We start from the raw sequence: 20,544 nt of genomic DNA, 5'->3' as shown, positions 1-20,544 counted from the left end.
TCATCCTGCAACTCTAGGGAACGAGCTGAGCCTCTCTTCCACAGAACTCCTGAGAGTGACCCAACTCTTCTGCAGATACCTGACTTGCTTGGGCAGCGAGTATCCTCCAAGCAATGAGCCTAGCAAGCGCCAACACTCCAGCTGCCCCGAACTCCTAAAACCTTTGGTCATCCCTACCACCCAGCAGCTACAATGCTCATGCCCCCCACACCAGGTCTCCAACCTGAATACGCTGGATCTACTCCCAGGGTCTGGAAACGGGCTCTTGGAATTCATCGGCCGGCTTGGCTCCCAAGCTCCACCTCTTTCCCCTCAAGCGGAAGTGCCCGCCCCTTTTCTTCGCGGCTTCCCATTGGCCAGTCCATGTCCTGCGACCTGCCCTCCGCAGCTGAGCGCTTCGACTCCGGCTCACCTTGGGGTCGGTCCGCACTCCAGTCCCGAGACCCGGACGGCAGATCCGCCATCCGATTCCGGAGAGCGGAGTTCGATCCAGATCCCTCGGGCCTCGTGGCTATCATTGTGACAAGTCTGGGCAAGTCTCATCAGCTGGGCCTCAAATTGCCTTGTGTGGACCAGAGGTTCCAGGGTGGGATGAGCAATGTGGTTCTCTCATCCTGAGCCTTTGTGACTTTATGGGTAGAGTGACCACACGTCGGTGCTCTCTACAGGTGTTGGCCATGAACGCCCCTGGAGGAAGGAGGCAGGAAGGTAGAAGGGCCCATAGACCCCGGGAACAGGTGTGCACCTTTCCACCCTCACCTCCACGGTAGCTGGACAGGGGAGGGGACCCTCTGAGCCTTGGCTTCTTGGTGGGAAGACTGCAGGACCAATGGTCCCAGAGACCTCTGGAGATAGTCTGGTCTACCTTTGTAGTAGGGCTCAGGGCTAGTTACTGAAACCCAGAAATCCACCACGGGACTCTTTCAGGACCGAGATGTGCAGCTGTCTAAGGCTCTGTCCTATGTCCTACGCCACGGAGCCTTGAAGCTGGGGCTTCCCATGCGAACTGGTAAGTGAGCACGGTGGAAGATGGGAGGAAAAGTAGGAGCCCAGAGAGCAACTGAAATCTCGCCTCCTCAACTCTTAACACTGCCCCGGTAGGAACACAGAATATGCACGCTCTCCCAATGTACAGGAGAAACAAGGCCCAGAACCCCTTCCATGGCCTCTGGAAGAGAAGCCCCTACCTAGGCTGGGCCTCATGATGTGTTTTTCAGCCAAGTGGCCCATCAACAGGCAACTGATGTTTATTGGATAGCCACTCCGGGTCAACTACTTACTGCTTACTATGTTACTCTGAAGCAGATATATTTTTTAGTGTTTTTTTGTTGTTGTTGTTTTAAATTTTATATGTGTATGAATGTTTTGCCTGTGTGCATGTATGTCTGCACCACATGCATACCTGGTGCTTGTGGAGGCCAGAAGAGGGCATTGGACCCCTGGAACTGGAGTTCAGATGGTTGGGAGCTGCCATGTGAGTGCTGGGAATCAGACTTTCTTTGGAAGAACAGCCAGTCCTCTTAGGGACAAGGGGTCATGTAATCTAAGCTAGCTTCAAAACGCCCTGAATGTTTGATTCTTCTGTCAGTATCTCCCAAGTGCTGGGCTTATAGGCATGTACCACTATGCCCACCATGAAGCTGGTCGCCTTCCTATGTAAGTTAAGGCTTCGGATAGAAAAAGTGTATCTCCTTAGCAGAGTGCTTGCCTAGCAGGTGCAAGGCTCTGTTTCACCCCAGCATAGAAAAAACAAAATGAAGCCCAAAAAGGGAAGCCTTCCTGCAGATCACACAATGGGAGGTCATGTGACCTCCCCAGCCTAGCCTTTGCTCCAGCTGCCTGTGGCTCCCTGTTAACCACAGCCCTGGCTCCTGAGCACACCCCCACCCTGCAGATGGCTTTGTACCCCTGCGATCCCTTCTGCAGCTGCCCCAGTTCCACAGCTTCTCAGTTGAGGATGTGCAGCGCGTGGTGGATACCAATGGAAAGCAGCGGTTTGCCCTGCAGCCAGGCGAGCCCAGCACTGGCCCTCTCATCAGGGCCAATCAGGGCCACTCCCTACAAGTGGGTGCCAAGGGGCAAGTGGGAGGGAGAGCCAAGTGGGACCCCAGTTCATGAAGGTCTCACTGCTGCCCATTCACACATTCATTCCCAGGTACCTGAGTTGGAGCTGATGCCTCTGGAGACACCACAAGCCCTGCCTTTGATGCTAGTCCATGGCACATTCTGGAGGCATTGGCCATCTATTCTACTGAAGGGCTTGTCATGCCAAGGAAGGGCGCATATCCACTTGGCCTCAGGATTGCCTGGGGACCCTGGTGTCATCAGTGGTCAGTGTCACCTTCACCAATCTATCCTCCCAGGTCCCACACCAAAGGTCACAGCTTCCTTTGTGTGAGACTTGCATGGAGCAGTATATCCCTACCCCACCCTAGAGCCCCATTCTGCCCAAATGCCCCGGGTTCCAGTCTAGATGTCCCTGCAGGCATGCGCCCAAATTGTGACGTGGCAGTGTTCATCGATGGACCCCTAGCCCTGGCAGGTAAGTGTGGACCCTCCTGCAACTCTCCCAAATCTGTCAGAGAGGGGCATCAGTTACATTCCTAGCTCTGTGAGCAGATGGAATCCCCTTCTTCCGCTCTGCCAACGGCGTGATCCTGACTCCAGGGGATGCTGACGGCTTCCTGCTTCCCAAGTACTTCAAGGAGGCCCTGCAGCTGCGGCCTACCCGTGAGTGCCAGACCGCCGCCTACCCTGGGTCCTGAAGCCTGTGCCTTTCTGCCCTCCCGTAGACTGATTTAGGTGTTCCTTTCTTAGCAACTGTTGTGTCTACTTCAGGAAAGCCTCTCCCCTTGGCTGATGATAAAGAAACAGAGCATCAGAGTGGCCCCAAGCACAGCTCCAGAGGAGGAAGAAGAAAGATCCAACAATAAAATATTTATTTATTAAAAAACAAAAACAAGATGACTCTGAAAATAGTCACAGAAAGAAAGTCCAGTTTGAAAGAAGGATTCCTTGTTCCTTATCCATATCTGGAACTCCTCATGTGCTTTAGGACTACATATAGGTTAGAGGTGTGAGCTTCTGCCAACAGGGCAAGAGGAGGGGCACTGTAGCTCAGAGCCTACCATCCCTAGGCTGGGTGGTGGCAATGTCTACCCCAGCCAAGGGCCTTGGCCTGCCAGCAACAGCAGGTGAAGGTGCCCAGCATGGTGCGTGTTTGGAGTGATGGAGCAGTGAGTTCAGGTGCATGTGGGCTTGTGAGGGTCCCTGGAGGCACTAAGTGGAGCAGGGGCAGCCTGGCTGCCCTCAGAAGGCCTCATGGCCACCCGTAAGCTGCAGAAATAGGTCCTCGTCCAGCTCTTCCCCGCGAGCCCGCTCTCGAGTAGACAGGAAAATGTAGCCCCCGATGTACTCGTGCACGATACGGCAGCTGGCAGACACACAGCTGAAGGCCACATTGATGTGCTCGTCAAATTCAATGGCCACCTGTAGGCGGGTGGTCACAGGTCCAGTGGGCAGGGGCAGCAAGCATCAGCTTCTGCTTTGCCCTAGTTGGGTCTGAACAATCCGCTTGTCCCTGTCCCTGCCCTCCCTTGGGGCCTACCTGCCGAATGTCCCAGTTGACATTCCACTGACGCATGTTGCTGAAGCGCCAAGTCTTGACCACATCACCCACGGCCAGGTCAATGCGGATCAGTCGGTTGTTGGCAATGCCCAAGATCTCATCTTTCCTGCTGCCCTTGAACCTTATTCCCAGGGTGGAGAAATATGAGTGACAGCTACACTGTGTCTGGCCCTGGAGCCTACCCCATGTGTATGCTGCTCCAGAGCCCTCAGTGTAGGGGCAGCCTCACCTGCCCCAGTTTCTCCTAGCCTTAAGCTCCTACTCTGGAAAATGGGATTATTCAAGGACTCAGGTTAGCCAGGCATGGTGCTGCTTGTCTGCCATCCCAGCAAGGGGCTGAGGCAGGAATTCAATCAAGATTGGCATGTGGTGAATGAAGCTCTGTCTCAAAAACCAGTGTGTGTGTGTGTGTGTGTGTGTGTGTGTGTGTGTGCGCACATGCACGCACATGTGCGGGTAGGGGATGAGGGAGGTGTGTGGGAACTGAGAAGATGCTTCAGTCAATAAAGTACCTGCCTTGCAAGTATGAACACCTGAGGTTGATTTCCAGGACTGGTAGTGCATGCTTGTGGTCCCTTGGACAAGACAGACAGGCTGGGAGAGATGGCTCAGTGGATAAAGCTCTTGCCACACATGCGTGAGAACACAGACCCCTTGTAAATCTAACGCATCTGCAGTGTGCCTACAGCAAGTTAGGCAGAGATGGAAAAGTCTCTGGACAGTCTGAGACCAGCTAGCCTGGAACACAGTGATGAGTAAGAACGCTTGTCTCAGCAAGGTGGAAGGTAAAGATGAACCAAGAGGCTATTCTCTGAGCCTACGTAACGGCCACAGCATGTGTACGGGGACACACACACACAAAGATTTAAAATGAAAACATTAAGAAAAAATAGGGGCATCAGGCTTGTGTGACTACTGCTTTTACACATTAAACCATTTCCTAAACCCACATTTATTTATTTAAGAGTGTCACTTTGACTGGGTGGTGGTGGTGCACGCTTTTAATCTTTTAGTTCCAGGACAGGCTTCAAAGCTATAGAGAAATTCTGTCTCAAAAAACCAAAAAAGAAAAAAATAGGCCCAGCAAGAGGGTTCAGCCACCTTGAAGCCTGATGACCTGAAGGAGAGAACCAGGTTCCTGTAAGCTGTTCTCTGACCTCCACATGTATACATGCACAAAATAAATAAGTTGAAAAGTAAGCTAGAGGGGCTGGAGAGGTGGCTCAGCTGCTAACACTTACAGTGCTTGCAGAAGACCCAGGTTTGGTTCCCAGTAGCCACTTAGAGGCTCTTAACTCCAGTTCCAGGGGATCTAGTGCCTCTTCTGCTCTGTGGGCACTGAGCACTGTATGCAGTACATGTATACATATGCAGGCAAAACATTCATACATGAAAAACAATCTTTTTTGTTTTTTTTTTTTTTTTTGAGGTAGGGTTTCTCTATGTGGTACTGGCTATCCTGGAACTCACCCTGTGGACCAGGCTGGCCTAGAACTCACAGAGATCCTCCTGTCTCTGCCTCCCGAGTACTGGGATTAAAGACGTGCGCCACCACCACCACCAGGCTTAAAAACTGTAAAGTACTCATGAAGCAGAGGCAGGTGGATCTCTGTGAGTTCGAGGTCAGCCTGGTTTACAGAGCTAGTTCCAGGACAGCCAGGGCCACACAAGGAAACCCTGCTCTGAAAACACCCCTCCCCCGGCCCCGCAAAAAAGTAAAAAACAAGAGAAGCAGCGCCTGAGGAACAACACCCAAGGTCACCCCCACATACACAATGCACACAAGATGCAGGCATCATAACATCATTTGGCAACATTAGGAATAGTTCATGCCTCTAAGTAGTGATCTTGTTTTTTTATTTTGTTTTGTTTTTGTCTTTTGAGACAAGGTTTCTCCGTAGCTTTGGAGACTCTCCTGGAACTAGCTCTTGTAGACCAGGCTGGCCTGAAACTCACAGAGATCTGCCCACCTCTGCCTCCCGACTGCTGGGATTAAAGGCATGTGCCACCACCGCCTGGCTAATAATGATCTTATGTGTATCATCATCAACTACATGTCATTCATCTCTCTGCAGACTTGGGTGCTGAGTTCTCTGGGTTCCCCTATAACACCAGGGACGGCTGGCTGAGTTCTCAGGGTTCCCCCTATAACATCAGGGGTAGCTGGCTGAGTTCTCAGGGTTCCCCCTATAACATCAGAGGTAGCTGGCTGAGTTCTCAGGGTTCCCCTATAACACCAGGGGCAGCTGGTTGAGTCCTCAGGGTTTCCCTATAACACCAGGGACAGCTGGCCAAGGCCCAGAGAGGGAAGCATCTGTGACAGAGTTGGGACATGCACTGGGTCTTCTGCTTATCTGTCACAAGTTCTGTCTCTTGGATATCTGTGACGGCGCACACTGGGGAATGCACAGAACCCCAGGGAGAGGTACCACAGAAAACAGGGAAAGACCGGCATGGTTGTGTGCCTGGGAGCCATGTGGGATGTAAGCACAGAGCAGCTGGTAGCAAGTGAGGACAGAGACGGTGCTTTGCAGGGCTGGAATCATACCTGACCATCACATAGGAGATGCCGAAGTCAGGCAGCGATTGCCAGGCCTGGATGAAGCGCAGCTGGGCCTCGATCAGTGAGAGCTGGGCCACATTTTGGTGAGCTTCCAGGATCCGTGGGGTGAGCTGAGGTGCCATAATGGTAAGGGATTCTTAAGGCCTCCCCTTATCTAAAGTCCCTACGATTCCCCCCACCTCCCTGCCTGCCCCATTGAAGGCACAGTACACTGAACATGGAGCAGGGGAAGGCAGCCATTGTGGTACCAAGGTGCACATGTGACTGAATCAGGTCCTACAATAGACCTGGAACCCTTCCAGGGAGGTGTCTGGGACACAGCAAAAGGAAGAAGTGAGCACAGGGGTTCCCTAGGCAAGAGGGTTCTGTTGGAGGTCCAGGGATCAAGGGTGACTAGATAAACACCGTGGTGGTTCCCACACACCCACTCCCCCCTTCCTCTGGTACCTGCTTGGCCTTGAACTTTCGCTGGAAACGGGGAGCCACCAGGCCATAGGGGTTAAGGCCCTCGGCAGAGGCTTCAGGGCCCTGGGGAGTCCCTGAGCCTCCGCTGCCACCACCTGCCCGCTGCAGGCTAAGGAAGGCCAGAATGGCTTGAACCTCACTGGCATAGCTGCTGTCTGCCATAGTACGGCCCTTGGAGGCCAGTCGGCAGGCAGCCATCCACTGTGCATACTGCTGTTCCTGGAGCGGACAGAGAGGGTGGTAAGTAAGCTCTGGTCACGTTCACTCTTACCCTGAATGCCATTCCAGCCCTGCCCCTTGCTCCTCCCACTCCTGTCCCCCCACTCCGGTCCAATCTGCTCACGTCCTGGCAACGCAGGTAGATCTCACTCATGCCCTCCGGTGAGGGCACCAGGAGTTTGATACAGAACTTCTGGCCAGAGACATTGACATCAGGGACCACCTCGCAGCCTGTAAGGAGAAGGAGGTAGCTAAGAGGTCCCTGTAAGAAAGCCAGCCCCACCACCCACAGCTGCCTCAGGGCGGATGGTATCCACCCAGGCCCCTAGGAGGAAAGGGCTGAGAGCATTGCTGCCAGTGTTCCCTCACCCTTGAGATTCAGCTGCTGGATAGGGTCCCCGGGTGATTCGTCCTGGCTCTTGTAGTAGGAGAGGGTGGTGTCCTTGAAAACCACCCAGTGCTGGCGGTAGCCCTTCAGGGTCAGCTTCCGGGGCCTGGCGGGAGTAGCAAATTGTGAACCAAGGCCTCCCTGCCTTCCTTTTCCTCCCCTCTCTTCCCACACTTAACCTGAAGATTCGGAGGTGGTCCTTGAGTTCCGGGATGGTGGTGAGGCTATCCTGGAGAGAGAGAAGTAAGAGGGAACCTTGGGTCCCCTACCTGGCCCTGGCCCTGATCCCTGATTCCAACCCCATTCCCAGGCCCAAACCCCTCCTCACCAGCATGTCTGAGGGTGCTGACCCCTTCAGCTTCACCTCCAGGTTGTTCAGGGCTGCATCCAGGTCATCCAGCCCCAGGTCCCCAGAGGCCGGCTCCCCCACATCCCCACTCAGGGACAATTTGTTGATGTGGTACTAGGGACATATAGTCAGTTAGAGCTGAGTCTGAGGCCCATCTGCCCCCAATGCTGGACTTCACTGGAGATGGACTCCCTTCTGGAAGGCCTTTTACCCTGTACCCCAGCACCCTGGTGTCCCAGGCACCTGCAGGGCAGCAAACACCATCATCTCCTCTTCAGTGCAGTCAATCTCCTCTGTCAGCAAGTCCCAACGGGCTTGTTCATACAGTTGGGTCAGCCGGACCGGGTCTGTCTGGAGCAGCGGGAGGTCAGGTGGTTCAGCTAGTCAGATGGCGCCTGTCCTGGATACTCAGGCTCGGCTCAGCATGGACAGCAAGTTCCCAGCTCTACCCTGCTGGCCTGCCCACTCTAGGCAGGCAGTTCGACTTTCTCCATAAACCTCTGCCTTATTGAGCCCTATGCTATAGGCTAGCCTCCTGCTGAGGGTAGGCAAGCAAGGAGGAAGACAGCTCCTGAATGAAGTGCTCCTGGAATAGAAGGAAGATAGCATCCTCTGGGGTAGACCCCTCACGCCACCAGGAGTATACAGGCCACAGGAAAGAACTCCAGGAAGGCTTCCCTGAGGAAGAGACCTACAGAGCAGAGGCCCACGGGGTGACAGTGGACCACTAAAGGAAAGAAAGAGTAAAAGGACTCAGGAGTCAAGAACAGAGAGGGCCTCCCAGGAACCCACAGAAGTGCACACTGAGACGCACCAGACCTGAGAGGAAGGGCATCAATAAGGCAAAGAGAGGAGAGGCAGCCTTGAATGAATAAAGCCCTGGGTTCCATTCCCAGTGCTGCATGAAACTTAGCTTAGTGATGCTTGCTCATAACCCAGCACTTTGGAAGGGGAAGCAGGAGGGCCAGGAGTTCAAGACCAACTGTGACCGAGATCAGGCCGGGCTACATAACACTGTCACACATACATCCAAAGGCAGAACAGAATGGCCACATAAGACTGTCACACACACACACAGATACAAAGGCAGAACAGAATGGCTTATCAAACCGTCAAGAGAATTAAAAGGCAGACCGCCGAGCAGAGGAGTGGACTCAGGAGCCAGCCCTCTGACAGATACTCTTATCTAGAGTGCATAGAGCAGACCACAAACCAGGAAGGACAGACAACTTACGGCAGGAATTACCCGAAATATGAAGAGAAATGGCACTGGAGAGGCCACCCGAGTGGTTAATAGCTAACCAGAGCTAGAGTCCCTTAGTCACTGGGGAGTGTGGGTCACAGCAAGAGTCAGACTACTGGTTGTCTGGGGCTGGGAGTTAGGGGCAGAAAACTAAAATGGGCTTTAGAGACTATTCTGGAACAGCAAAAATGTTTTAAAACTGGATGCGGCAGGGCTGGAGAGATGCCAATAAAGAACACTGACTGCTCTTCCTGAGAACCCAGGCTCAATTCCCAGCATCCACATGGCAACTCAGACCTGTCTGTAGCTCCAGTTCTAAGGGATCTGGTGCCTTCACATAGACATCCATGCAGGCAAAACAACAATGAACATGAAATAAAATAAACTGAAAAAAATCTGGGTGTGGTGGTGGCTGTACAACCGATGACCAAAAACAAACTGCTAAGGCTGGGGGTGCTTGCAGCAGAAGTCACATCTCAGTGACGCTATGGGGCAGTCTTTTGGCATAGTGGCTGCATATAAAAGCAGCAAGCAGCAAGTGCAGCTGAGGTTGGAGCCACTGAAACTGTTCACTTGCTGTTCACGGGGAGGCCCTACTCGAGGTGACCCTGCATGCCCTATGTCCCACCTCTTCCTCCTCTGAATCTGTGCACACAGTGTTTGGAGTTACACATTCAGCTTCAGATCTGTGGGCTCCAATTCCTGATTCAACCAACCACAGACTGAAGGTATTTGGGAGGGGACTGGCTCTAGTGGGGTGTGGTGGCTCATCCCTGTAATCCCATAATTTAGGAAGTTGAGGCAAAAGGATTAGCATAAGTTCCAGACCAGTTTGAGTTACACAGTGAATTCTGTTTATTTTTTTGATTTTTTTTATGTTCTGTTTTGTTTTTTGTTTTGTTTTGTTTTGTTCTTGTTTTTCTTGAGACAGAGTTTCTCTGTGTAACCCTGGCTGTCTTGGAACTTGCTCTGTAGACCAGGCTGACCACAAACTCAGAGATCCACCTGTCTTTGCCTCCTCAGTGGTAGGACTAAAAGTGGGCACCACCATCACCTGACTTTACACAGTAAATTCTAGAACAGCCTGGAGTACAAAGTGAGACCATATGTCTTTGTTGTTGCTATATTTGACAGAGGGTCTCTCTACATAGCCCTGACTGGCCTGCAACTCATTACGTAGACCAGGCTTGTCTAGAACTCAGAGATCCTCCTGTCTCTGCCTCCTAAATACTTGCCACACCGTGTGATGCTACACTCCTTTAACCCCAGCACTCCAACTCAGGAGGCAGAGGCAGAAGGATTTCTGTGAATTCAGAGTTAGTCTAGTCTGCATAGGAAGCTACAGATTAGCCAGGACTACAAAGTGGGAACCCCATCACACACACATATACACACAAACACATGCACGAGAGAGAGAGAGAGAGAGAGAGAGAGAGAGAGAGAGAGAGAGAGAATGTGCACACGTACATTGGACAGGAAATTGCTAGTTACTTAGAGATGGATTAGAGTACAGGGGACATTAGTAGTTAAGTAAAGGAGCTCTTACCAAGCTAGGACCTGGGGCTGTCAACCCACCTACCCTTCTTGGTGCTTCTTCAGCCCCTACTCCCACGAATATTGAAAAAATAGTTTGACCCTACTGATATATGTGTGTGTGTGTGTGTGTGTGTGTGTGTAATTACTATTATTATTGCTTGCTAATTTGAGACTGGGTTTTATTGCCCGGGCTGGCCTTGAATTCATCATGCAGCTAGGACAGGCTTGGACTGCCCACCTTCCTGCTTCAGCCTCTCAAGCTGCCGGAATTCCACTGCCAGGCCTGGCTTTCCTCACCTGCTGCTCTGAAAGTGGTATTGTGGTGGGTACCATGGGGGAAGGGGGGCTGGGCTAAGGGACCTGTGCAAGTCAGTGCAAAGATGTCCAGGCAGTCCTTAGCAGCACTCTCATTGTATGGACAGTTAACTCTGGGTAGGCAGATCTCAGCAGGGGAGGAGCCCGGCCCTGCAGGCCCCAGGTTCAACCCATGACATCATGTATGTCACCTATCGGCTCCAAAGAAATTTGACCATGAAAGGACATATGAACACAGCTATTCTGGGTTCTGCTGAGAACACTGTTTATGTGTTACTGTTTGTAGTCATGGCCACGTTGTTTGTACCAAACACCATAAACACCAGGAGATTAGTAAGACTCACGGAAATGTGTATGCTGTGTGGGAGGGGAGGGAAAGGGAGAGGGCGAGATAGCTGAGTCTTCATCTTCTGAGAACCATGAGCTGTGCACAAAACTGCAAGGTTACAGAGCAGGGCTCTGGGCTCAGGAGCACACACAAGTCCTAGCTAGCCAGAAAACTAAGTTCAAGATTGGCCTGGGGAATAAAGTGAGACTCTCCAGGGGACCAAACATCCCCACCTAGACATACATGCAGGCAAAACACCAATGTGTATGAAATAAAAATAAAACAAATAAAAAAGAAAGTAAGGACGAAAATAAAAGCAACATTGTTCAAATCTACCTTTCCTAGAGAATAGAGTGGCGTGGAGAATGGCTTTGCAGCAAGTGCCAAGAACTTGTGGGGCTAGAGTAACTGCGGTCCAGTCCCAGGTGGGACAGACTGCACAGGGCCACCCGCTCTCCCGGCAGGGGAGGTGTGGTGCAGGATTAGGGCATCCCAGTCACTGGGAGGCAGTAGTAGATGGAGCTGGAGGCTTAGCAGAGGCTGGGAAGGAGGAGAAGGAGCAGTGACAGCTGCTTTGAAGGCAGGGTTCAAAGGAAGGTGGGAGAAAGCTGGGGTGCATCCTCATCAGAGAGTGGCCTGCACAAGGCCACTGCAGCTGTGGCTGGGCCTTACTGAGCTGAACAGCAAACTACCGCAGGGATCAGGCTGATTTCCCAGGGCCTTAACTCCATCTATTAAGGATTTTTGTATTTTATCTGTTTGCAGGGCTGTGGATCCCCTCAGTCTTGCACAGGCTAGGCAGGTACCTCTGGGTTCATCCTTAGCCCCGTAAACACAGTATTTTATAATACTGTGTCAGGTCAGTGTTATCAAATCAACCATACTAGAGATGGGCCGCTGGGCATGTGTGGGGTTATCTTATGTTACCTTACGTGGGAAGATCCACCCACGGCAAGGTGGGGAGCCACACCTGAGCAGGAGAGCCTGGGCTTTGTGAATGGAGAAAGGGAGCTGAGTACCAGCAGGCATGCCTTCACTGCTCTCTTCCTCCTGTGCATGGCATGTGGCGGGCGGAGTCCAGCCTGCCTTCATCCCTGTCATGACTAAAATAACCCTTCTTTTGTGGAGTGGTTTTTGTCAGGGTTTACCTCAGCACCAGGGAATAAAACCAACACAAACAATTAAATAAAGAACTGTTTTACAAATGACTCAAAGGCAGCAGAGTAGGGTTGTCCCTGAACTAAAAAATGACACCATTTTTTTCTTTCGGTTTTTTGTTTTTTTTTTTTTTTGGTGTTTTGAGACAGGATTTTTTTGTGTAATCCTGGCTGTTCTGTAGACTAGACTGACCTTGAACTCACAGAGATCTGCCTGCCTCTGCCTCCTGAGTGCTGGGACTAAAGATGTGCACCACCTCCATTGGGCTAAAATTCAGGGTTTTTTGTTTTTGTTTTGCTCTGTTTTTTAAAGATTTTATTTATTTATTATGTATACAGGGTTCTGCCTACATGCCAGAAGAGGGCATCAGATCTCAGTATAGATGGCTGTGAGCCACCATGTGGTTGCTGGGAATTGAACTCAGGACTTCTGGAAGAGCAGCCAGTGCTCTTAACCTTTGAGTCATCTCTCCAGCCCTAAAATTCAGTTGTTTAAAAAGACCAGCAAAATATCTCAGCGGGTGAAGGCACCTGCTGCCAAGCCTGACAACCTGAGTTTGAGCGATGGTGAAAGGAGAGAACGCACTTCTGCAAGCTGCCCCCTGACCTCCACACATATACAGTGGCACACAGGAATTCTCTCTCTCTCTCTCTCTCTCATACGCACAGACATACACACATACAATAGACAAATATGATTTTAAAAAGAAGAAGGGGCTAGAGAGACAGCTCAGTTGTAGAATATTTCATGTGCAAGCAAAAACAAAAACAAAAACAAAACAAAAACCCAAGTTCATATCCCTAGCACTCATATAAACAGTCTATAATACAAGCACTCCAGGCAGAGACAGGCAGAACCTTGGGTTTTGCTAGCTAGCCAGGATAGCTGAATCAGTGAGTTCTGGGTTCTGTGAGAGACGACAGAAGACACCTGGCAATGACCTCTGGCCTCATGTGCACACAGGGAACAGCTGAGGAAAAGGAGAAATAGAAGCCACAGAGCCTGGGTACAGATATAAGGAGAGAGAGACACACATCCTTAGCCCATGGGATACAGAAGCTGCGAGAGAAAGATAATTCCAGAGGAAGGGGCGTTGGTTATGTCCATGCCATAAATAAGCAAGTAAGACGCAAGCCTGCAATCCAGGTCACTGGAGGTGCTGAGGCAGGAAGACTGAGGACTCAAGGCCTGACTGGGTTACAGAGTGAGTTCAAGGCCAGGTTCCACAACTTAGATAACTTAGCAAGACTCTGCCTCAAATTAAAAATAAATAAGTAATAGAAGTTCAAGGTTGGAGACAGCTCAGTGGTTAAGATTATTGACTGTTCTTCCAGATTCAGTTTCCAGCACCCACATGGTGGCTCACAAATCTCTGTAGTTCCAGTTCCAGGGATCTGATATCCTCTTCAGCTCTTTGTTGGTACCAGGCACACGTGCTATACAGATATACACGCAGAGAAAACATCCATACAAAAAAATAAAATAATTCCAAAGGGTCTGGGATAGTAGCTCAGTAGTTAAGCATTTGTCTAGCATTTGCAAAAAAAAAAAAAATGAAAACAAACAAAAAGCCCTAGGTATCCTTATTACGGTGTGTGTGTGTGTGTGTGTAGGTGGGATGGAAACATGGGCCAGGCTGCACAGAGGGCAGCAGGTATCTTCTTGCGTGCAGATGTGGGTAGAAGACAGCAGGAAGCTTGGCTCAGGAGAGAACGTGGAGGGACTCTGTGGACAGCTTAAACCAAGTGCTCTGTAGAACTCCATGCACACATTTGCAGTGAAGGCCACGGGTAGGAAGAGCAGCCTGTGGGGCCCGGGGAAGTTGGTGGAGACAGAGGGCTAGAGTACATTGTTGCAGAGGAGAAAACAGGCATGGAGGGCTAAGAGTGGGGCACACTGAAGCTCCTTCTCAACCCCCCAGGCCCTGCAGGCTCAGGTGGCCTCTCTATGCGCAGCTCAGAACCTCCCCACCAGAGAGAGACCCATACTCCCCAGCACCCACCACTCTCTACATGGATCTCTGTCATGAACCCCCGGAAGAAACCAGCACTGAGATTTGTTTCCATCCTCCTTAGCATCGGAGGCCCTGTAGTGCATTGGTAGGATCGATGTATAGAGGCACAGATGAACATGTATGATCGGACAAACTACAGTGGCTAACTCCCCAGAGCTAGACTTCTTATTCCAGAACCCAGCTCACCTTGGGATCCAGGTCAAAGAAGCTATAGTACTTAAATCGCAGCCAAAGCACGTCCCCAGCCTTGACACCTTGCTGCATGAGGCACCGTGAGGAATCCAGCCACCTGGGTGTGACAGAGGCAGAGTTAGGGCACAGAAAGCAGGGAGCAGAGGGTAGATGAGCTAGGCCCTGGGCAGGGTGGTCTGCATGTTGGTCATGCACCTGCTGTGAAGCTGGGTCTTGTCAGACAGGGAACTGGGCCTCGGCAGGCGCTGGAGCAGGAGAGGGTCAGGTGGTGGCTGTGGCCGGCTCAGCATGTGGTAACAAGCCTCAGTCTGGGCACTGTCCGAGAAGTGTGCTGGCATGCCTCGGAATAAGGTGGGTGCCACACCTGCAGTGCGGGCGGGAATCAGTCAGGCCTGGCCTAGTCCTGGTCTCCCAGGCTTCACTCTGTCCTGGCCCCAGTCCAGGCTGGCCACGCTCACTCACCCCCAGCTAGGACAACCTTGGTCAGGTCATGCACTTCTTCCTCAGGCTCCTTCTCCTTCTTCTTCTTCTCCTTCTTTTCTGGAGCGCGAAGCAGGGACAGCTCCTCAGGGTGCCTGATACCTGAAGGAAGTAAGGGCTCAGCGCCAAGGGTCACCTTCCTACTTTCCCACATAGACACCCTGGGGGAGTCACAGCCCTTTGGTAAGCTGGGGGAGAGGCTCTGGCAAGAACAAGCTTATGTGCTTTGGTCTGGGAAACGGAAGGGACCACAGCTACTCACTGAGGAGGCGGCAGATGGCAGCTACAGCCTGGAAGAGGGGCTTAGAGAAGCTGGCACGCAGACGCAGCACACGACGGTTGGGTAGTCGCAGGATGACGGGTCGGTGCTGTGGCCCAAAGAAAAGGCGGGCATCTGCCAGGATCCCATACTTGTCCAGTGTCCAGTGTGTCTGCAGCAGCCATTGCCTCTTCTGCTCCCACCAAATAGCATGGTCAGACCAGTCCTGTTTGCGATCTGTGAGGACCCAGGGGTGTCCATTGGCTTTCAAAGGCCCTGCCAAATTTCTTCATTTCTGCCCCAGCACCAAAGCCACAGGTGAGCCAGATTGGGTTGGCTCCAAAGTGATGGTGGATGGTTGATAGCTGACTCCTTTTGGGTTCAGCTGTTACATCACTTCCCAGGGGAACTCCCAACCCAGAATATGGGCACCCCAATCTCATACACCATTGAGTTGACGACTTATAGCCTGTGTATCTTCTGGGATGCTTGGTTCAATGCCCTTTTGTTTATTTGTTCTTGTTTTTTGTTTGTTTGAGACAGGGTTTCTCTGTGTAGCCTTGACTGCTTTGGAACTCACTCTGTAAACCAGACTGGCTTAGAGATCTGCTTGCCTCTGACTCCTGAGTGCTGAGATTAAGCTATCATCACCCAGCACTTTTATGATATATGTCTGTCTGTCTTTTTCTTGAGACAGGGTCTCACTATGTAGCCCTGGCTGGTCTGGCTGGCCTGGCTATGAAGACCAAGCTGGTCTCAAATTTACAGAGCCGGGCAGTGGTGGTGCACGCCTTTAATCCCAGCACTCGGGAGGCAGAGGCAGGCGGATCTCTGTGAGTTTGAGACCAGCCTGGTCTACAAGAGCTAGTTCCGGGACAGGCTCCAAAGCCACAGAGAAACCCTGTCTCGAAAAACAAAAAGAACAAACAAAAAAGATGTAACAATCATCCTGACTCAGGGCTGCTGACCAATGTCCGCTACATATAAAATGATGTGCAATTTTGACCCTTACGAGAAGCATTCATTTGGAAATGTGAATATGCCACTTGTCATCTGACCAGGAATTGGGGTGACGAGGGATGACTTAGGAGGATGTCTCATCGTCCTCCAAAGAAGTGTGAATACAGAAACAAATGGGGCAAAAATGCTGCTCTGAGCACACAGCCTCCTGGATTTTGCTGAGATCCAATTTCTTGGTTTAGTCTATGCTGTTGTTTAGGGTTTTTTGTTTGTTTGTTTTTAGACTTATTTATTATGTATACAATGTTCTGTCTGCATGGATGCCTGCAGGTCAGAAAAGGGCACCAGATCTCATTACAGATGGTTGTGAACCACTATTGTAGTTGCTGGGAACTGAACTCAGGACCTCTGGAAGAGCAGTCAGTGCTCTTAACCACTGAGCCATCTCTCCAGCCCCTGTTTAGGTATTTTCAGACAGGGTTTTGAACTTGCCATATAGCTGAGGACAGCCCTGGTCTGCCCATCCTCCTGCCTCCAGCTGCCCAATGCTGGGATGGCAGGTATATGCCTCATTGGTGCAGTGCTAAGGATCGATCATATCCAGGACTTTTTTGCATGTGAGACAAGCACTCTACCAGCTAAGATGCTAGGCCTCTGTCTGGTCTTCCCACTGACAGTGTTTTTTTTTTTTTTTGTTCTGTTTTGTTTTGTTTGCAAGACAAGGTTTCTGTGTAGCTTTGGAGCCAGTCCTAGAACTCATTCTGTAGACCAGCCTGGTCTCGAACTCAGAGATCCATCTGCCTCTGCCTCCCAAGTGCTGGGATTAAAGGCATGCGCCACCACTGCCTGGCTTCTCAAACAGTGAGTTTTAATCCCCATCCCATCCTGGAGAAGCTTCTCTGCCTGACTCCTCAGGACTCTGAGCTCCCCAGAGGCCTTTGCTCTGCTCCCACTTCCTCTCCTCTCCAATTGGCCTTTTGCTTTTAGTTTTTAAACTTGGGGCAGGGTTTCGCTGTGTAGGTTGCAAATTCACTAGGGCTGGGACTGCCTCATGTCCAGCAGCCTTTGCTGTGGCTTTGCTCTCCCCACCCGTTCCTCACTTTTCCCAGGGGTTTAGTTTGGATCCTCTCCCTTTCCTCAGCCCTGCCCTCTTCTGGGGGCTGGCTATCTCTCCTGTTTTATGACTCTAGCCCTAGCTGTCTTCTGCTGGTATCTGCATGCCATGGACCTCTACTTTAATGGGTCCGTCCATTGATTCCTTCACCCCAGATTCCTGTTCGCCTGGCTCCACAGCCCGTGCTGGAACACTGAGTGCGGTGGGACTAGCTGCCTCCTACTGTGACTGGACAGAGGAGCCCTTCCTTCCTAGATCATCCAACTACCGTGGACTCTTCCCGATACTCAAGGAGCATGCCTTTTGCTTCTAGTCCAACCTTGAGTTAATATTAATTTCACTTCTAAATCTACTTTTTTCGTCCTCCCTGTCTGGCCTCTGGAGCCCTCATCCTGCCCCTGCCCCATTCCCAGACTAGATGGTCTGCTTGGGTCTCCCTGGCTGCAGACCTCCCTGGACTCTCAGGGGCATCGCCTGGGCTTCCTGTTTTGTCACAAACCAGGTGTCTTTACCATCCTGAAGCCTTAACATCAAGCCTCCTCGAGCCCCTGGTATCAACATTAGGTCTTTCCTATTCTGGAAAGCACCTGACACTGTTCTTCCTAGCGTCAGGTCCCCCAAGGAAGCTCTCGGCATTTGGCATCAGCATGCAGGAAGGCTGGCCTCACCATTGATGGCAGTGGGAGGGGTGGGGATAATGTTGCTATTGCTGGGACTAAGGTCCTTGAACTGAAGTGATTTGGTTCACAGTAAGGTCTAGCTGGCTGTGCTCAGCCCTCTTGAGGCTCACATGCTGTGCCCTGGGGCCCACCAGGCTCTCAAGCCCTTCTGTTCTGACTTGGCCCTGGTCAAATCTCCAATTCTGTCTGGCATCTAGTTCTGAGGGACCACCCCTCTGCTCCCCACTTCTGCTTTCACAGCCTTTGGGCCCTGCCTCTGGCAGTTCCCTTCTCTGCCTTAGCCCTGTTATTTGGCTGTGTTGGGGCTTGTTTTGCCCAGTCACCCTGTTCCCTGTCTTGGAATGCACACAGGGGATGGGTTGGGTCTAGAAAGCCTGCCTCCCATCGCTGTCCTACCCCAGAGGCCTAGTTCATAGTGCAAGGCCTTCTGGCTCAGGCTATCAGGAGCTCATGTGGGATGCTTTCCGGCTCTGGCTATCGGTGGCTTTCCTACCATCCTCCCAGGAAGTGAGAGTTCTCATTCTCCACTAGGAAGGTTGATGAGAAGCCCCCATGGGGCCTTCTGGGTGACGCTGGGTGACTGATATCGCACCAGCCTACTCTACCATAACTTCCTGTGGGGGCAGGGCCTTCCACCCACCGTCACCAGCCTGCCAAGTGGCTTGCTGGGGAGGAAGGGTAGCAGAGTAGACCCCAGAAACCTCCTAGACATCCTTCAGACCTCAAGAACATGACTGAGGCCTCAGCACAGGCAAGGTGTATAGGGGACCATGTTCTGCCTGTCCCTTGAAGACTGGACAGAACCAGCAGGAGTGGGAGGAAGGACGAAGGGAGAGGAAGTTGAAGAAATATCTCCTTTGGAACCAAACAATTAAGCTGTTGCCTGAGTCATTGTGACAAGGTTATCATGAATGTCAGGGCAGGGATGGCCCAGAAGTACTAGGGATAGCTGTCATGACTGCCCGTGTGCCAAACTGGGGACATGGGGGTCACAGGAACTCACTGATCTCCTCCACGATCTTCAGAAGCACCCCACCAATGTGTGACTCTCCTGTGACTCGGAGGGTGACAGACTGGGCCTCAGGGTCCTCCTCGCCCACAAACACCCGCAGCTCCCAGGATGAGTCGATATAGTCCCCAGAGGCTGTCTTCATTCCCGCCATGGCTGCGGCTGCTTCTGTTGAGGCAAGGTGAGCAGATGCTGGGATCTGGTGGGGTGCCTACAAGTAAGCAGGAGCCCTATGGTATCCTGGGTAGGTGGGGAGGCCTTGGGGACCCTGACAGAGAGCTGCTAGAATCAAGCCAACCTGAGCCCCTCTACTCTCATACTTGTTTGAGCTGAAGGGACAGTTCCCTGGAACTCTCCAGCCAACTCAGGTCTCACGGGCGGGAATACTAAAGCCCAATAAAAACCCACGTCTTTAATCCCAGCACTCAGGAAGCAGAAGAAGGCAGATTTCTGTGAGTTTGAGGCCAGCCTAGGCTACAAAGCAAGCTTAAGGACAGCCAGAGCTGTTATACAGAGAAACTCCGTTTTGAGGAAAAAGCAACAAAAAAACCCTCACTCAGGAGCACCTGCTGGCCACCAGAGCAGGTTGACTCTCCTTATATCTCCACCAAGTCCCATACCCCACAGAACAAGTCCTGGCCCACAGCTCTCGGTCAGCACTCTAGCGCACACAAGCCTCTGGGGTGCTACCAAGTGTGGCTGCTGAGCGCGGAACAGTAGGGCAGGGGACAAAAGAGTCCTTCCAGGTCTTGCACTTACCTGGCCTGCAAGGAGCTCAAGTCACAGGTGTTGGTGGAGCACCTGTCACCCCCGGCCTGGGGCTGCCTCCTCCTGCTCAGTTGCTTCCTTCAGGACAGCCCTGGTGGCCTTATCACAAAAGCCCTGCTAGTCCCTCCCCAGGGCGGGCTGCTGATGGCTACAGGAAGCACACTGCCAACACGTAAAGGGCTCCATGGGGCCCTTGCTTCTGTTACCACAGGAAGTGAGGGAAGCAGAGGTGGGGTGACACCACAAAGCTCTCCCCACCCCACTGCCCTGGCTTCCACTGGCTGAATCTCCAGCCTGCTCAGTGAGACTGCCTATGGTGAGCAACGGAGCCTTTTCAATCTTTCCTACCCCAAAACAGGATGTTTCCAAACCTACCAGCCTTGAATCTGAGTAGACAGCAACAAGTCAGGGCTTCCACTCCCCAGGCAAAACCTCTACCTCTCATGAAACTTTCATGTGACTCCCATCAGGACCTCTCATCCCGTCCTTTGAAGGCTCTGGTGACCTAACAGTCCCATGCCCACCTCTGGCACTGGGATGCCAACTGCTCTAAGTGCAAGACCCTTAGTGCTAGCAGAGCAGGAACCCAGCCTGTTTGGGGTTAATGACCTTGGCGGCAGTCAACCCTTGTAGAGGTAAGGCTACTCTGGGGAGTCTCAGGGACTGGGGATGGGACAGGAAGTCAGTTTATGCAAACACAGGAGAGGGAAGTATAGCCTGCTGCTGGCCTCAGCATCTTGCTAGCCCAGAAAGCAACCTTCTGGTAGCAGATGAGGAAGTTCAGTGTTGGCCAGAGGGTGGGAGGAAGACAATGGTGTAGGGCTTAGGACTATGTATGCTCTCTAAGGGCGAGGGCAGCAGGAGCTGTTAGCGGTA

The 20,544-nt window shown here is 51.9% G+C and overlaps 2 protein-coding genes across 7 annotated transcripts; one reads left to right on the top strand and one right to left on the bottom strand.

Annotated features, from left to right (window-relative positions):
* The first annotated feature begins 392 nt into the window (after positions 1 to 392).
* On the top strand, positions 393 to 2,992 carry Trpt1 (tRNA phosphotransferase 1). Of its 4 annotated transcripts, none has more exons than XM_048457984.3 (8): positions 393 to 532; positions 669 to 737; positions 928 to 1,009; positions 1,895 to 2,064; positions 2,156 to 2,330; positions 2,486 to 2,542; positions 2,620 to 2,730; positions 2,818 to 2,992. In XM_048457984.3, the coding sequence occupies exons 2-8, from the start codon at positions 678 to 680 to the stop codon at positions 2,931 to 2,933; spliced, it is 771 nt and encodes a 256-aa protein (XP_048313941.1). In that variant the 5' UTR covers positions 393 to 532; positions 669 to 677; the 3' UTR covers positions 2,934 to 2,992. The 4 variants fall into 4 exon arrangements, with proteins under 4 accessions (XP_048313941.1, XP_085549697.1, XP_048313940.1 ...); XM_085693571.2 differs by having other exon boundaries at positions 435 to 532; positions 669 to 708; XM_048457983.3 differs by lacking the exon at positions 393 to 532 and having other exon boundaries at positions 539 to 737; positions 2,839 to 2,992.
* Fermt3 (FERM domain containing kindlin 3) lies at positions 2,918 to 20,306 on the bottom strand. Of its 3 annotated transcripts, none has more exons than XM_048457977.3 (15): positions 20,044 to 20,306; positions 18,895 to 19,068; positions 15,141 to 15,374; positions 14,861 to 14,980; positions 14,594 to 14,762; positions 14,393 to 14,495; positions 7,856 to 7,963; positions 7,592 to 7,726; positions 7,443 to 7,492; positions 7,245 to 7,369; positions 7,000 to 7,106; positions 6,639 to 6,875; positions 6,177 to 6,301; positions 3,608 to 3,749; positions 2,918 to 3,489 (listed from the first exon to the last, which is right to left on the bottom strand). In XM_048457977.3, exons 1-15 carry the CDS (start codon positions 20,111 to 20,113, stop codon positions 3,310 to 3,312), a joined length of 2,079 nt encoding a protein of 692 aa, XP_048313934.1. In that variant the 5' UTR covers positions 20,114 to 20,306; the 3' UTR covers positions 2,918 to 3,309. The 3 variants fall into 3 exon arrangements, with proteins under 3 accessions (XP_048313934.1, XP_048313936.1, XP_048313935.1); XM_048457979.3 differs by lacking the exon at positions 20,044 to 20,306 and adding an exon at positions 19,660 to 19,989 and having other exon boundaries at positions 18,895 to 19,111; XM_048457978.3 differs by lacking the exon at positions 20,044 to 20,306 and adding an exon at positions 19,660 to 19,987.
* Positions 20,307 to 20,544: the final 238 nt, after the last annotated feature.

This window comes from Myodes glareolus, chromosome 7, assembly GCF_982192425.1.
Source record: "Myodes glareolus chromosome 7, mMyoGla1.1, whole genome shotgun sequence".
Lineage (NCBI taxonomy): Eukaryota > Metazoa > Chordata > Mammalia > Rodentia > Cricetidae > Myodes > Myodes glareolus.
The sequence above is the reverse complement of the archived record's forward strand: the minus strand, read 5'-3'. Positions and strand labels throughout refer to the sequence as shown.

Excerpts from the sequence above, each read along its gene's own strand:
- Trpt1 (XM_048457982.3), top strand. The coding sequence starts at position 633 with ATGGGTAGAGTGACCACACGTCGGTGCTCTCTACAGGTGTTGGCCATG. Across the intron at positions 1,010-1,894 it reads GGGGCTTCCCATGCGAACTG|ATGGCTTTGTACCCCTGCGA; the intron begins GTAAGTGAGCAC and ends CCCACCCTGCAG. Across the intron at positions 2,731-2,817 it reads CCTGCAGCTGCGGCCTACCC|CAACTGTTGTGTCTACTTCA; the intron begins GTGAGTGCCAGA and ends TTCCTTTCTTAG.
- Fermt3 (XM_048457977.3), bottom strand. The coding sequence starts at position 20,113 with ATGAGAGGTAGAGGTTTTGCCTGGGGAGTGGAAGCCCTGACTTGTTGC. Across the intron at positions 6,876-6,999 it reads TCTACCTGCGTTGCCAGGAC|GAACAGCAGTATGCACAGTG; the intron begins GTGAGCAGATTG and ends TGTCCGCTCCAG. Across the intron at positions 6,302-6,638 it reads GAAAGTTCAAGGCCAAGCAG|CTCACCCCACGGATCCTGGA; the intron begins GTACCAGAGGAA and ends ATGGCACCTCAG.